At 41.8% G+C, this 16,203-nt stretch overlaps 2 protein-coding genes across 3 annotated transcripts in view; one reads left to right on the plus strand and one right to left on the minus strand.

Annotated features, from left to right (window-relative positions):
- Positions 1-1,227: 1,227 nt before the first annotated feature.
- Positions 1,228-8,513, minus strand: DDX5 (DEAD-box helicase 5). Its single transcript, XM_049637659.1, has 14 exons — positions 8,497-8,513; positions 7,693-7,871; positions 6,314-6,479; positions 5,869-5,965; positions 5,641-5,774; positions 5,454-5,519; positions 5,070-5,211; positions 4,828-4,988; positions 4,563-4,735; positions 4,080-4,190; positions 3,792-3,853; positions 3,654-3,713; positions 2,155-2,379; positions 1,228-1,932 (listed from the first exon to the last, which is right to left on the minus strand). Exons 2-14 carry the CDS (start codon positions 7,734-7,736, stop codon positions 1,529-1,531), a joined length of 1,845 nt encoding a protein of 614 aa, XP_049493616.1. The 5' UTR covers positions 7,737-7,871; positions 8,497-8,513; the 3' UTR covers positions 1,228-1,528.
- The window catches only part of CEP95 (centrosomal protein 95), a 43,646-nt gene continuing 35,668 nt past the window's right edge, over positions 8,226-16,203 (plus strand). For both annotated transcript variants that reach the window (XM_049637647.1, XM_049637646.1), the window contains exons 1-4: positions 8,226-8,356; positions 8,649-8,779; positions 10,321-10,449; positions 14,003-14,110. In XM_049637647.1, coding sequence (XP_049493604.1) covers positions 8,226-8,356; positions 8,649-8,779; positions 10,321-10,449; positions 14,003-14,110 — 499 coding nt within the window. The remainder of the gene's footprint in view (positions 8,357-8,648; positions 8,780-10,320; positions 10,450-14,002; positions 14,111-16,203) is intronic.

Raw genomic sequence — 16,203 nt, forward strand, 5'->3', positions numbered from 1 at the left:
TGTTTTCCACAGCCCCACAATCATTTCAATAAATGTTTACAAATTAAAAGGCCGTTAGACATTAAACAGTAAAATATGTAATAAATACTCCAACCTACCCCAAAAGCTTCTTAAGTTAAAAGTCATAATGAATTTGACTAACCATGCTATTGAAAACTGTTCAGTTACTAGACAGGCTGAATCAGTTTTCAATGTTATTAGTCCTAAAAATACCAATCCCCATCCCCCACCCCAAGCAAATTCTAGTTAAGTTTTACATTTTAGAGATAAGGCATTGACACCAATTAAAGCCTCAGTTTAATAATCAAAATTTAAATGAAGTCTCATTAAGACCTCTCCTCTCCTGACAAAAAGGAACATAAATACCAGACTGTCTGGGAAGACATTCAGACCTATTTCTAGTCATAATTGAAATGTAGTATTAGAAAGGTTGGTGAGCCAAAATTGTATCGAAAACCACCACCCCTCCCTTGACCTTTCTAGAAATAAAAACCCAGGTTGACCCTAAGAAGACTTGTACAATGGTCACTGTGCTTTTGGTTATGTTGCCTCCTCTTGGTTAACTATTAACTTCAACGAGACTTTTGTTTATGAATAGACCCTCCAGTCTGAAGTCTTTAGAATTCCCTGAATTATTGGAAAGATATTCATGATTTCCCATATAACTAGTGAAGAGCCTCAGCAACCCTGAAGACTACAATCTACACGAACTGAAACTTAGCTCTTAGCCAAACGTCTTACAAGGTGTAAAGTTTTTAGCTTTAATCACCATTTCAGTTAATTCACAGTAGAGCCAAGAGCAAAAATATAATCTATTCTGAAACAGCAAGTTATTTGGAGCTTTTCAAATGATGAAACTTTACAAAGGAATAAAGTCCTCCATGTTGCTCTCACATGAAGCACTTTGAGGGTGGGGCTACACAGTTGGTTATTTCCTACCTTAATCTCACTTTACCATTCTGCTACCAGGCTATTAAATGACTCACCTGATGAGGTACTTACAAAAAGCCTTGATGCAATTTTGCCTAAAATTATAAATTTAAACTCATTTTACTCCTTGCAATATAAATAGACCATTTTAAGGAGGGCCTTCTGATCTCCCCACTTCCCAAACTTAAATTATAGAAAGGAGCAGTCTTTTTAGTTTTTATGGTTAAAAAAACAGACCATCTAAGCAAAGTTTTACATGACATTATATATGTAAAATAAAGTACAATTTCCACTTAATTCAGTCTTCAAATATTTTTTATTGGAAGGCCATGCGTTGCCTTCATTTATTGTATTTCAAATCACTGTACATTTACTTGTGAAAACACTGCCTGCATTTTCTAGTACAAAAAAAACCTAAAAATTGTTTCAGGAATGTAGAGAAATATCCAACTTAAATAGCGAAAAAGTGCACCATAATTACTGCTGCACTGCAGTCATTTCTGCATTTCCCATGTTTCTTAAATAACTATCTTGTCTGATAACACACAATATAAAGAGCAATTATGAAAAACAGACATTTACATATACTTCTAAAGTCTTATTGAGAATATCCTGTTGGCATCGGATAACCAATCATAGGTGCAGCTGCAGTAGCAGGATATGCATATGCCTGTTGGTTCATACCATTGTGCATGTTTGGAACGTTACTTCCATATTGCTGAGTGCTATCATAACCGTTCTGGTAAGTCCCTGTTGGATTACCAGTCCTAAAACTGGTCTGTATACCAGCAGACACAAAATTACTTCCAAAGCTCCCATTGGTGTAATTTGCAGCACTGTAAACACCATTCTGAGTTTTTGCCCCAAAATCTCTCTTAAGCAGACTAGAATAACCTCGGTCATAATTTTCCCTGTCTCTAAAGGTATTAAATCCACCCCTTTTGCCCGCAGAGTATCTGTCCCGACGGTCATCCTTCATGCCTCCTCTACCCCTGGAACGACCTGTCAAGAAAAAAAAGATAATCGCATGCTGATTATTTCCATGCCACAAATCACTACTGACACAAAAAGGCATTAGGTAGCAAGTAGCTCTATTCACTCTGTGAAATGTTTCTCAGTTTCAGATTAAAGATTTTTACTCACCCGCCAATCCCATTTAAATGGATTTGTAGACCATCATGTGACCCCAAATCACCAACATTTCTTAATGAAGGTTGGTCTTACCTGAACCTCTGTCTTCGACCAACTGAAGCAACTTGGGATTAATTGCTTGATTAGCTTCACGAAGCACAGAGATAAGGTCGCTCACTTGCTTTATGTTATTAGGTGTAAAGAAAGTGTATGCTGTGCCTGTTTTGGTACTGCGAGCAGTTCTTCCAATTCGATGAATATAATCCTCTGAGGAGTTAGGGTAGTCATAATTGATGACAAATTTCACATCTTCCACATCTGTAAGGTGTTGCAGTGTGGCAAAATAGCAATGTACGGAGTTTTGCACACCACAACAGCCAGACCAAAAATAAAAAGTTAGACAATTGTATTCCCAAGAAGGTACGGGCTGCAAAAAATACAGTTAAAATGGTTATCCATTCCCTGTAGGAATACCATTGAAATTGGAGAGGGGGGAAGGAAAAAAAAAACAAAAACAAAAACAAAAACAAAAAAACACACACCATCTACCTGGATGTCTCATTACCCACCCAATGATAGACAGCCTGTCAGTAAGACGTGTATTCTCTAACATATTCCCAAACCAGCAAGTCCCCTTACAGATCGTCAAGTGACATCTGAATGCTTCTGCGCAGTAGGGCCACTTAAAGGTTCACAGCAACCTCTTCATGTGCTCATTTTGAGGACCTTTAAACAAAAATGTACATGGTCCTTTGCATTACACACTCATCAGAAGTTCAAAATTCTGGCCACACTGCTTGTCTTGCCAAGACCTTACAACCGCAGCTGCAAGAAAAACATACCTGTCCCCCAAAAGTTGTTTTTATGCACTGTGTCTCGTCTAGGCAAGCGCTTCCAAGAAGCCAGGATTCACTTGAGAATGTGTCTCTCTCTGGCAGGTCTCGACATGACGACTACTGTGTAGGTGAGGGAGGAACTTTCAAAGCACTGCTTTCTTTTCCCACTGACTAAGTGTGAGAAGTTGCTCCTGCTCTAGATCTCATGTGCCAGTACTCACCAATTTGTAAAAGGCTTAGTACCTTTTAAAGCTGCTCTCTCCATTTCAAACTTGAACAAAAATTTCATTGAACATTGAAGTTTGGAAATTGTTCTTCAACATTTCAGCCAACTCACTGAAACTCAAAGACCCACAGATCACAGTAAACAGTTTGAAACAGTGCTGTACCATGGCAGTCATGCAAAGCATGGGACAGAAGAAATACCACGGCAGTGAACTGTGAGGATAACTTGCACTTTTTTCCCCCGGAGAGAACAGTTTACGGGGCAGAGGTGGTATGTTCTGCCTTTTGAAGATTACTGGCACACTTTCAGCTTTTCACCTCTCTAATCGACTGGAAGCAGCCAGCCGACCACTAGTCCTCCATCCCCCTCGAGTCCTCCGATTGTCATGCCTAGGCCTTGCCAAAGGCTGCACCTTTATATGAAAAAAACTTGGAAAAAATGCAGAGGTTAAAGAAAGCAATAAACTTTCTTTAAAAAAGTATATGGAGATCTTCTGGGAAACCGAGCCACGAATTCGAGTTTTTACTAACCTAGCCCTCTGGAGGCCACATCTGTAGCAATCAGAATAGGAGCTTTTCCATGTTTGAATTCTGTGAAAGAAAAACTATCATCAATAATGTAAGAATGACAGGTTTTAATAAAAAAATTTTCATTTTCATTTGACTTACCATTTAGAACCCAGTCACGTTCCTGTTGACTCTTGTCACCATGGATACCCATGGCCGGCCACCTACATTAAAGAAAAACTATCAGTAAGTTCACCTTTAAAACCTGATAGATTTTAGTCTGCTTAAAAAACTAATCACAATTTCCTTTAGTTTTACCTGATGTACAGTTTTATTTACACCAGATATAACTGCCATCCATGAAACTCAAATCTGTTACTTTCGATCTGTTTGCCTCTCCCTCTAAACTCAGCTCTCATACACCTGCTTCAATGGAAGAAGCCCACATACCCGTCTCTCCTCATTTTTCTAGTAAGCTCATCACATCTTCTTTTGGTTTCGACAAAAACAATGGTTTTATTCTCCTTCTCACTCATGATCTCTTCCATTAGACGAATAAGTCTTGGAAAAACAAATTGTGAATTTTAATAAAAGAAGTCCACAGTTACAAACACATATTTATGGTCAGTGAAATCACTAACTCCGATTTACACAACTCAAGTAAAAACACCTGCTTGAACACTTGTATCAAGCAATTCTATCCTTGGTCCTTAACCCATAAAGAATGAGTTCCTTTTCCTTCTTTGCTATATGGTGATAACCAATTGCGTGAATGAAGGAAAGTATTTTAATAAGGATCGACAGACTAATTTTAAACAAACACACCCAACATTGCACCCAACTGAAAGTCACTTTTAAGATAACCTATCAAACGGTTAACTCCTGAATTTGTACAGTGATGTTTTTAGAACAATACTTCTACAGAAAACTTACTTTTCATCCTTTTCTACATCATGACATACATCCACAATCTGAAGAATATTGTGGTTTGCACTCAGTTCTAGTGCACCAATGTTTATGTGAATGTAGTCTTTCAGGAAATCTTCAGCAAGCTGTCTTACTTCTTTTGGCCAAGTTGCACTCCACATTAGGGTTTGCCTATCAGGCTGAAGAATTTTGAGTTAAAAAAAGCATTGTATTCTAAGAACAAATCTTTGAGATAAGTTTGAAAAGGAAACATTTTTAAAGGCTAACTTACTCTTATCTGATCCACAATCTTCCTTATTTGGGGTTCAAAGCCCATATCAAGCATTCTGTCTGCTTCATCAAGGACAAGGTAGGTGGTTCTTCTCAGATTGGTTTTCCCACACTCCAAAAAGTCAATCAGTCTTCCAGGTGTTGCAATACAGATTTCCACACCTTCAATGAAACACATGATGTAACTACAACACGTAGTGTAAAAGTTCTAGAACCAACACTGACAAAATTATTGTTACATGCCTCTCTCCAAATCACGAATTTGTGGTCCCTTTGGAGCACCACCATAGATGCAAGTGGACTTCAAGCGACATGCTCTACAGTATTCAGCAGCTACTTGCTGTACTTGTTGGGCCAGTTCCCGAGTTGGTGCCAGCACCAAGCACTAAAAGAAACACAAAGCAGAGGAGATTTTAACAGAGTCCCGGATCCTAGTTTTAAACTTACTGGCATTATGCTGGCAGGTAATTGATGTTTGCTGTAAAGACAGCTTTGTCTCCAACTAAGTTGAATAAGACAACTAACATCTCCATGTAAAAGCACAAGTTTTTTGCTACATACAAACATTTGCTACAAATCTCTCCATCATACTCCTAAGCAAAAGCTAATGAAAATATGTCTACTTACAATAGGCCCATCACCTCTCTCTAGGAATGGCTGATGATTGATGTGGACGATAGCAGGCAGCAAATACTATGGGGGGGAGGCAAACAACAGGAATTAAGTTAAAATGTTTCCGGTTTCTTTATATTCTCAATTTGTTTTCTCTAGCACATCACCACCAAATAAAACTCAAGAGTTATCCCAAACTTACAGACAACGTTTTCCCGGATCCAGTCTGTGCTACTCCAACCATATCCAATCCACTTAGAGCAACGGGCCATCCCTGAGCTTGAATAGCAGTAGGCTCAGTAAAATTCTGTCTTGCAATGACATCCATTACGTTAGCTAAAATTAGGAACAATAATTCAATAAAATATTAGCAAAACCAGAAGAAAAAGAATAAATGAAGTGGGGGGGGACCTCAAAACTAGGCACTTACCAGGGAAGTTCGCTTCATAAAAATTCAGAACTGGCTTTGGGCAGTTGTGACCTCTAACCGTAATTTCCTTACTCCTTCTGTATGTCTCCACCTCTTGCTAAAAAACAAATTTTAATGATCTACTAAGTACCATGACAACCTTCACTAATATGCAAGTCAGCAGGTCCCTAACTTTTTAAATGATTAACAAACCTTAATGGGATTTTAAACCTGTATCCACATACAGACACCACACAGCACAAGATTCACCTATTGTGGTTATAGGTCAACAACTCTGAAGTAGAAAAATCCCAAGCCACCTGTTTTTATAAGTACCACCTCTTTCTTAGCTACCATAAAAGTGTGAATTTCCCTTAATTTGGTCATTTCCAAGACCTCTCTATTCAGATTTTGATTTAAGTCATTATTGAATTATAGCCTGATAAAACCATGTGAAATTACTCACCGCTGTGCGCCTAGCCAAATCAGGGTGCTCTTGATAAAAATTCTTCTCAAATTTGGGCAGCTCATCAAGATTCCACTTCTTTTTGACTAGTTTTTCCCCAGGATTTCCAAACTTCTTTCCAGATAGGGGCCCTGCCCTACTTCCCCCAAATCGAGGTGCACCAAACCTGGAAAAACAAAAACAAAAACCTCACATTTTCAAGTGTCTACACAGTGATTTACATACACACTTTTCATCCTTTGGCACACACTAAAGGTAAATGACTTTCACAGTTTGAAGACTTAGCACTGCCCTTGGTGATGGTCATGCTATCAAAAGCCACCATTAGCACCATCTCTCTCCCTTCCCGTTGTCCCAAGTACACACTACTAAAGCCAAGTCAACAGCCCGGGAGATAGCAGGTCGGAACCTGACTGCCCAAACGCCCGAAGTTCCGATTACAAGGATAGACAACAACTTACGGTTACTAGCCTTTCCCGTGAGCTTAGGAATTAAATGTCTGGGAAAGAGACAATACAAGAGAGGAGCTTAACAGCGATATTATTTATCAACTGTTTTCAAGCGAAGCTGCTTTGATTTTAAGGAATAACGGGGACAACACAAGCAATGAGAACAGAACAAGGACGGTGGTCTCAGGGACACTTACGCAAGCCAATCGACTTGGGGGTATCCCGCGGAAGGGCTCCTGATTCTGATAGCAAAATTATATAACGCAAAGAAAAAGAGGAGGAGGAGCTGGCAACTACCGGGGGAGGAGTCCCGGACCGGGCGGCGTTCCCGCTGGGGCGGCGCTTCCCCCTTTGTCTCGCATTTCTCTCTGCGCCACATTTTCTCGACGCTGCCATTTTGAGCTCCTCCGCCGGGCGGGGTAACAAAGGCGCCGCCGCCATGTCCGACGCCGGCATTTTGTACCCGCGACCCAACCACATGGCCGATTCCCGCGGCGCTGGCCACCCTGCTGCCCCTGTCACATCAACGGGTTCGGAGGCGAGCCCGGCGGCTCTCATAGAATTCCCGGGGCACCTAAACCACATCTCGAAGGATTGCACCTAATGACGACTTCATCCTCTTGGAAACGTCGCGCTTTCCTCCCCTCGAAATACCCTCCCCCGAATTCTCCCAACAGCTGCTCAATCGCCGGGGAAACTTCGATGTCCCCCCCCCCCCCGCCAGCCCGCCAACAAAAGGCGACCTTAAAAGCCGTTAACAGAATAACAGCTTTCAATCAGTTTTTGACAAAAACCAAAATGGCGCAAGCCTTCGGTCACAAAAGCCTAAGAATAGGCTGAGAAACCCAAGTTCCTGTCGCCCCCGCCCGCCACCTTCATCGGCCTCCCATCCCCCACTGCCAGGCCTGACAAGTCCGTTCCCACACTCACCCTCGATCCCGGCCGCGGTCTCGGTCACTCGAATAACCCGACATGGCGTCAATGGTTGCGGTTGGCGGGGAACGAAATGGAGAGAATCGGGTGCGACGAGTCGCTGCGGGTGGCTTTGGCGACAGCAAAGCCTTGCGGGGGCGGCAGCGGCGGAGGAGCGGCGATGACTAGGGCCGGAGCTGCTCAACGAAAGACCGGTGGAAATGAATGAGGTGCCGGCCGCGTCCCGGCAGCCGGTTTTATAGTCTGGACCGCCTCCTCCGCCGCAAAGAACGCTGGGAGCCGCTCTATGACCTAATCACTCCGCCCCTGCGCAGAGGCCGCAACGCCCGTCGGCGTTCCGGGATCCGCCATGTTCTCGCCCCACCCCCCACCGCCCCTCCCTCGGAATCGCCGGTTTAGGGCCCCTTTCATGGCTGCACCCACCCACACTGAGATGTCTCAGCCTACACTCTATTCTTTACCTTTTTCTCGTTTTTCCACACTTCAAGGAGGCCACCCTGCCCTTTTCCAGGTTCAGCCTACCCAACAAAATGGCCAGCACAGGCCAACCCACTCAGCCCACTTGGAGATGTTTACGTCTCCAAAGAGCCCTCACGCCTCTAACCAAAAGAGACGGGAAGGCGGAGCCAGACGTTGTCACGTGGCTGCTCCCGCCCATGGGGTAAGCGGACCGCACTACATCTCCAGTTGGCGTCGGCGGAGGAATACGAAACGAAATAGCTCGCCGGAAGTTCCGTACTAATGCCCCCGGGAGACCGACCTGGGCTGCTGGGTGTGACCCAATATGTCAAACCCACCCACCTGAGAATCCCTTAGCGGGATATCGCCCGCGGCGAAGGGTATCTAGAGCCCACAAACCGCCGCCTCGGCCCGTGCTGAGAAAGGAAGTCCTCCTGTGATGACCAATCAGCAGCGAGAAGCCGTTCTAAAGTCCCACCCTCTTTCTCCCCCAGCCCTTTCGTTTCGTTCCCCCACCTCGGCGGTGCGTCTGCGCTGTTCGGCCCTTCCAGGACGCCGTCCGTCGCGTGCCCAGTTGGGAGTCTAGCGGCAACCTGTCTCCGTGACATGGCCGGCTCAGAGGCTGGTGAGTCTCGGCCCGGAGCCCCGGTGTGTGTGGACTGAAACCGTTTAAGAACCCGAACGCCCCTATTCCTTTTATCTCGAGTCCTCCGGCTGGACTCACTGGTCTGGCCTGCCGACGGGGCTCGTCACAGACACCCCGTCGTGGTCGGCGGGTTTGGGTCTCTTAGCCCCGCTCTCGGTTCGCTTAGTGGCCATCGAGCGCGATTTTGGGGTGTGAAGAGGAGGGCCCGCAGCACGCCTGCAGCCTGGCTGCAAAGAGGGCAGTCAGAAAGCAGAACGTGTCCTCCTGGCACCTGTATTCTCGGGAATCCAGCCACTGTCAGCGCGCTCTCTGCTTCTTGCATTGTGGAGACTGAGGCCGTACCTGCCTGTGCATTGAACTTTTGAGCAACGGCACTCTTACGGTGTTGTTGATGCCCTTGCCAAAGTAGAACGGTGGTGGATTTTTCTCTTCGGTGCTCTGTGTCGTTACCTGGCTTTTTCTAGCAACCGCTTTCGAGAAGCGAGTTGGTTGGGTTGCCTGGGACGCCTTCATCCTTTTCTTCCAGGCAGCGTTCAAACTTCAAACCCTTTGGTTTGGTCAGCTTGAGAACTGGGCACGGGGAGAGAGAGAGAGAGAACTGGGCACGGGGAGAGAGAGAGAACGTGATTCTTGGAAGATACTCTCATTTGTTTCTGGGAAGAGGGAGATGATGTGCCTTGAATACAGACACATTTTTAGAACCTGCTGAGCATGTCAGATACAGAGTGACAGAACTTTCTCTTTAGTTGCTAATTATATCAGGGCGCAAATATTTCAAGCTTTCTAAATTGTTCGAGAAACCCTTGAAGTGTGCTTGCTATAATTCCAACGGTGTCTGGGGGTGGGTTGCGGTGGCACAGGAAACTTCAGTGTTGATAATGTGCTAGCTGTGAATTTAGAGACATTTTTTGGTATTTTCTATGTTTTATTTCTTACACATTAAATATAATTAACAACTAACAAATGTTGTAGTGTTAGTGTCATTCACTTCTTAACAGCCTGCATTAATCAGCCTATTGGGCACCAGAGAAATTCTGACTTGCACAAGATAATTGGGTAAAAACATGACTAAAGCTATTGGGAATTTGAAACAGCATTCATTAATTAGTTTCTGGTAGCCTCAGACTATCATTAACAAAGTGTCTTGCTTATGACATAATATTTGTTTACTTATACGTATGTTTTAAATAAAAACAGCTTTGTGTGGCTTGTAAAATAAGAAAAGGGTGCATAACTTAGGACTTTAGCCTATAACGGTAGAAATTGGATTTGCATCATAGTTTTTACTACGTTGAAATTCTAGCACTCTAGCACTTCGAGTGCTAGAAATTAAATAATGTATTTTCAAAATTCATGCCTTGGAGGGCCTTTGAACCTAGATAGTAACCAAATTTCTTATCTTGTGCTTCATTCAATGTCTGTCTTTGTGGGGTCGACTTTTGCTATTTAAGGCTTATCTTTTTCCTTTCCTAACAGAGTGGATAACCTATTTAAGGCTTATCTTTTTCCTTTCCTAACAGAGTGGATAACCGTTGCCAATAACCTTCTTTTGAAATGTCACATACACCTGAGGATCCGAGAACTGGAAGACTGTGATGCTAATGTTTTTATTGCTCTTTATCAATCCATTTTGGGAGAAAAGGTACCAGGTAAGGGTACTAAAAAGTGGGAGTAATAGTGACTATATGTTAGGCCAGGTGTTTTGAGTGCCTTAAGTTAGATCCTGTGGTGTTTATAAAAATCCTGTATTTTCTCTTTGTTTACATTTTATTTGCATGTAACTGTTGCATTCGTTACCATAATAAAGACCCACATATAGTAACAGCCTTGTTCAAATCAGTTTGAGTGGTCTTGGTCCTTGTGTCAATCATGGCTAATACCTTGTGAAAGTCACACCTTTTCTGTACATATATTTTCAAAAATTCTAAAATTGAGTAGAACTTGGAAACTTATTGGGTCCTGTTGCTTAACCAGTATTATGGATATGAATTGATGATTGTACTGCATCCCTGGTTGAGTAGCTCAGAGTCTTTAGCCATAGATCTCTACTGTCTCTGCTATAACCATTAGTATTAAAGTTCTGTGTAGTCTCTTTTCCTTTCCCACTGTTACCATGAGTTAGTGCCCTCATCACTTGGAATAATGGAGATGGCCTCTAGCTGGTATCTTTGATGCTAGTCTTAACCTTCATTTGAGCACAGAGGCCTATAGTTATTAGACCAGTGTTTTAAAATACTTTTTTCAGGGCACCTGGGTTGCTTAGTCGGTTGAGCATCTGACTCTTGGTTTTGGGTCCAGTCATGATCTCAAGGTTCGTGAGTTTGAGCCCCACATCAGGCTCTGTGCTGACAGCATGGAGCCAACTTGGGATTCTCTCTCTGCCCCCTCTGTCTGTCCCCTCCCTGCTTACTTGCTCTCTCTCTCTCTCAAAATAAATAAAAGAAAAACTTAAAAAATAAAGTACTTTTTTCTTCCTTCCCCCGTTATCTTCCTCAGTGCCAGAGGAGAGACTCCAAATATAAGTTCAGTGTTAAAATCTTTCCTCACTGTGGTCTTTACTGACCTTTTGGGTTTTTTTAAGTTTATTTTGATTTATTTTTAATTTTTTAAAGTTTATTTGCATTTCAAAGTAAGTTTTACTTTGTTTTATAGTTTTATTTTTTAATTTACACCCAAGTTAGCATATAGTGCAACAATGATTTCAGGAGATTCCTTAATGCCCCTTACCCATTTAGCCCATCCCCCCCCCCCACAATCCCTCCAGCAACCTTCTGTTTGTTCTCTATATTTGTCTCTTATGTTTTGTTCCCCTCCCTGTTTTTATATTTTTGTTTCCCTTCCCTATGTGCATCTGTTTTGTATCTTAAATTCCTCATATGAGTGAAGTCATATGATACTTGTGTTTCTCTAATTCTGCTTAGCATAATATTCTCGAGTTTCATCTACATAGGAGCAAATGGCAAGATTTCATTCTTTTTGATTGCTGAGTAATACCCGTTTGTGTGTATACATAGATATATATACGTACACATACACCATATGTATATATACACCACATTTTCTTTATCCATCTGTTGATAGACATTTGGGCTGTTTCCACACTTTGGCCATTGTTGATAGTGCTGCTATAAACATTGGGGTGCATGTGCCCCTTTGAAACACCACACCTGTATCCCTTGGATAAATACCTAGTAGCGCAATTGCTCAGTCATAAGTTAGTTCTATTTTTAATTTTTTGAGGAACCTCCATACTGTTTTCCAGAGTGGGCTCACCAGTTTGCATTCCCACCAGCAGTGCAGAAGAGATCCTCTTTGTCCACATCCTCGCTAACATCTGTTGTTGCCTGAGTTGTTAACGTTAGCCATTCTGACAGGTGTGGGGTGGTATCTCATTGTGGCTTTGATTTGTATTTCCCTGATGATGAATGATGTTGAGCATTTTTTCATGTGTCAGTTGGCCATCTGGATGTCTCCTTTGGAGAAGTGTCTATTCATGTCTTTTGCCCATTTTTTCACTGGATTATTTGTGTTTTGGATGTTGAGTTTGATAAGTTCTTTATAGATTTTGGATACTAACCCTTTATCTGATGTGTCATTTGCAAATATCTTCTCTCATTCCGTCCCCGTCGGTTGCCTTTTAGTCTTGCAGATTGTTTCCTTCGCTGTGCAGAAGCCTTTTATTTTGATGAGGTCCCAATAGTTCATTTTTGCTTTTGTTTCCCTTGCCTCTGGAGACGTGTTGAGTAAGAAGTTGCTGTGGCCAAGATCAAGGAGGTTTTTGCCTGCTTTCTTCTCAAGGATTTTGATGGCTTCCTGTCTTACATTGAGGTCTTTCATCCATTTTGAGTTTATTTTTGTGTCTGGTGTAAGAAAGTGGTCCAGGTTCATTCTTCTGCATGTCGCTGTCCTGTTTTCCCAGCACCATTTGTTGAAGAGACTGTCCTTATGCCATTGGATATTCTTTCCCTGCTTTGTCGAAGATGAGTTGGCCATATGTTTGCGGGTCTGTTCCTGGATTCTCTGTTCTGTTGAATTGATCTGAGTGTCTGTTTTTGTGCCAGTACCATACTGTCTTGATGATTACAGCTTTGTAGTACAGCTTGAAGTCTGGGATTGTGATACCTGTAGCTTTGGTTTTCTTTTTCAAGATTGCTTTGGCTACCTGGGGTCTTTTCTGTTTCCATACAGATTGTAGGATTGTTTGTTCTAGCTCTGTGAAGAATGCTGGTGTTACTTTGATAGGGATTGCATTGAATATGTAAATTTCCTTGGGTAGTATTGACATTTTAACAATATTTGTTCTTCCTATCTAGGAGTATGGAATATTTTTTCATTTTTTTGTGTCTTCTTCAATTTCTTTCATAAGCTTTCTGTAGTTTTCAGCATATAGATTTCTCATGTCTTTGGTTAGATTTATTACTAGGTATTTTATGGTTTTTGGTGCAAGTTTATTTATTTGAGAGCATGCACGGGGGAGGGGCAGAGAGAGGTAAAGAGAGAATCCCAAGCAGGCTCCATGCTGTCAGCATGGAACCTGATTCAGGGCTCAATCCCAGGAATGTGAGATCATGACCTGAGCCAGAATCAAGAGTTGGACACTTAACCACCTGAGCCACCCAGGGGCCTCTATTTTTATTTAGAGAGTGTGTGTATGAGTGGGGGAGGGGCAGAGAGAACAAGGGAGAGAGAATCCTAAGCAGGCTCCATATCATCTCAGAAGCCCTGAGATCATGACCTGAACCAAAATTAAGAGTCAGACGTTGAACCAACTAAGCCACCCAGACACCCTTATATACTGACCTTTTAAATCATTATGCCATTAATTCCTACTAGTTTACCTTCAGAAGGTTGTGGGGTTTTTTCCTCTCATGGAAAGCAGCCCATGATTGTGGGTTAAAGTCTCACTCCATTATTGTTTCCCTTACTAGAGTATTAGCACCTCCTTGAATTTAGGGACCTCTTTATCTTTCTGTAGCATGGTGCTTATTGTAGAACATGTTCATATATATGTTGATTGACTAAGTATTCAACCACTAAAGGTGCTGTGTGGAATCAGGCTCTGTTAGCTTTATCTGAATTTTAGAGCCTGTTCTGTTTGGGTAGAGCTTACTTTTGTAGCACTTAACCTGACTCAGAAGCCTGGTCAGAGACAGATGAAAACTTGGACCCTCAGATGAAAAATGTGTAGCCTTTTTTCCACAGACCTCATAGCTATTCCCAGGAGTCAAGAGGATGAAGCTCACAATGTACAAGCAGTAATTGATTCGCTGGCCTTGGATTACCTGCAAGTCAGCTTGTCTCACATAACAGGTTGGTGTATACTTAACCATCAGATAATTTTGCATTTGACTAAAATAATTTGTTGGGTAGAATCCTAGACATTGTTTAGTTAACCAAATGAGTAAGCTTATGAAATAAACCAAGTGGCAAGACTGAGCCAAGACAAATTGACTGGTAGAGTTAAGGCAGCCATTCTTAAGAGGTTTTTTAGGAGAGTCAAACATTGAGTTTATGATGGACCAGAGTCTGAGATGTAAGAATTCTGGCTGGTGGTTAAAGGTATGTTTTTTGTTATTTTGTTATTTTAAAGCTGACATGCTGCTTGTTTGTAGTAGCTAAAAATTAGCTACATCTAAATATCCATTAAAAAGGGACAGGTTAAATAAGTTATGATAGCTCCGTGCAGGGAATTACTCTGCTACTGTAAAAGATGATTGATGATGCTCATTATGTACAATGTTCCATATTAGTGAAACAGTCTCCAATATGTGTAATGTCAGAAAGATGTGCACTTAACAATGATAATGTGCAGAGTAGGGTGCTGCTTATAAAAACAAAGGTAAGGAGAGGAAATATGCAGTTGATTGCTTGCAGAAGGACTCTTTGAAAGCATGTGCAAGAAACCTGTAATGCCAATTGCTTCCAGTAAGAGGAACTTCAGGGCTGCAGGACGAGGGTGGGATGAGACTTCATTATATAACTTTTATACTTCCTGAATTTTATTTTGTTTTTTTAAAGTTTATTTATTTTGAGAGAAAGAGTGCGTGAATGGGGGACAGGCAGAGAGAGAGAATCCCAAGGAGACCACACTGTCAGCGCAGAGCCCGGCATGGTGCTCCATCCCACAAACTGTGAGATCATGACCTGAGCTGAAATCAAGAGTCAGATGCTCAACCAACTGAGCCACCCAGGCGCCCCTGAATTTTAAGCCTCATGAATATTTTCTCTATTCAAAATAAATAAAACTGTAAATTGTTTTTGAAACTTTTTCCAAAATAGAGTATATCATGCTTGTATTCTAAAGCCAAACATACCAAATATAAATATATTTGTAAATCCCTGTATTCTAGATAGAAAATGAGGATTATTCCAGTAAATTATTTCAAGCTAAGGAAAAGAGGGAATCTGTGCATTTGAACCTACATTTGAATCACTTAGAGAAGGCTTACACCATTGGTTTGTTCTTGGGCAGTTAAATGGTAATCAGGATTGGTCACTCACATCTCTCAATGTGATGTTGACGACAAGTTTTGCAAAAATACTCTGTCTTAAGTTTTGAGTGCAGTTCTAGGAGTAAAAATGGTAAATTAGTTTGAAGAGAATTCATTTTGAGGGATAATCCCAGGGTTTTCCTGTTCTTTTGCAATTCGGAATTGCTTTATCACTGGAATAGGGTAATTTCTGGTATTTGTTCTTTTTAAACCTATAGCATAGTTGTATCTGCTTATGTAACTTTTTAATGCAGAGCTGCTCCTAACAACTCTCACCCACCCCGTGAAAAGTTGCAGAACTGCTTATCTCCTCCAGTATACTGCAAAGCAGCTTTTTACTCGTTGTGTTCTTGTTCAGTTTAAAATACTTTCTTCTGTACCATGAAGCACTGCATTTTGGTGGGCGGCCTTCGTTGCTGGGTTGGCAGAGGATGCTCCCCATCCTGGCAACTGAGAAGTTCTGAGTATGCCCTTGGGGTATACTTGTGTATCTCGTTAAGCCAGAAAAACAAGGCTTAAGAAGATTTGTTTGCTTTAAACCAAAAAAAAAAAAAAAAAATTGTCAAATACTGTCTATCTGTATTGGTAATTTTGTAAAACATCGTATTTCTGGTTTAGGTTTGTTTTGCATCATGAGTGAAATTTTGAATGGCTAGATTCTCTCAAATATCAAGTTTCCATGGTGTCTTTCCCTTACTGGTTTGAACTTAAGAGAATGCAGGCATGACCTCCCAAAGGACAACCCAGCTGTCTCAAGAGTTACATTCCTTCCATACCTGATGTTGATGAGTGTCCATTTTAGGTGATATTAAGCATGCTAAGTTTCCATGCTTTTACCAACCCATATCTTGTCAACATATCAATTTAGCATGTATTAAAAATTTATTAGGAGACAAGTATTGTGCCAGGAAT

The sequence above is a fragment of the Panthera uncia genome, chromosome E1, assembly GCF_023721935.1.
Source record: "Panthera uncia isolate 11264 chromosome E1, Puncia_PCG_1.0, whole genome shotgun sequence".
Taxonomy (NCBI): domain Eukaryota; kingdom Metazoa; phylum Chordata; class Mammalia; order Carnivora; family Felidae; genus Panthera; species Panthera uncia.

What these genes read in the sequence shown, in the direction of transcription:
- DDX5 (XM_049637659.1), bottom strand. Translation starts at nt 7,736, where the DNA reads ATGTCGGGTTATTCGAGTGACCGAGACCGCGGCCGGGATCGAGG. An exon ending in AGATTGTGGATCAGATAAGA is followed by an intron (nt 4,736 to 4,827) that starts GTAAGTTAGCCT and finishes AAAATTCTTCAG; the next exon opens with CCTGATAGGCAAACCCTAAT. An exon ending in GGTCGAAGACAGAGGTTCAG is followed by an intron (nt 1,933 to 2,154) that starts GTAAGACCAACC and finishes TTTTCTTGACAG; the next exon opens with GTCGTTCCAGGGGTAGAGGA.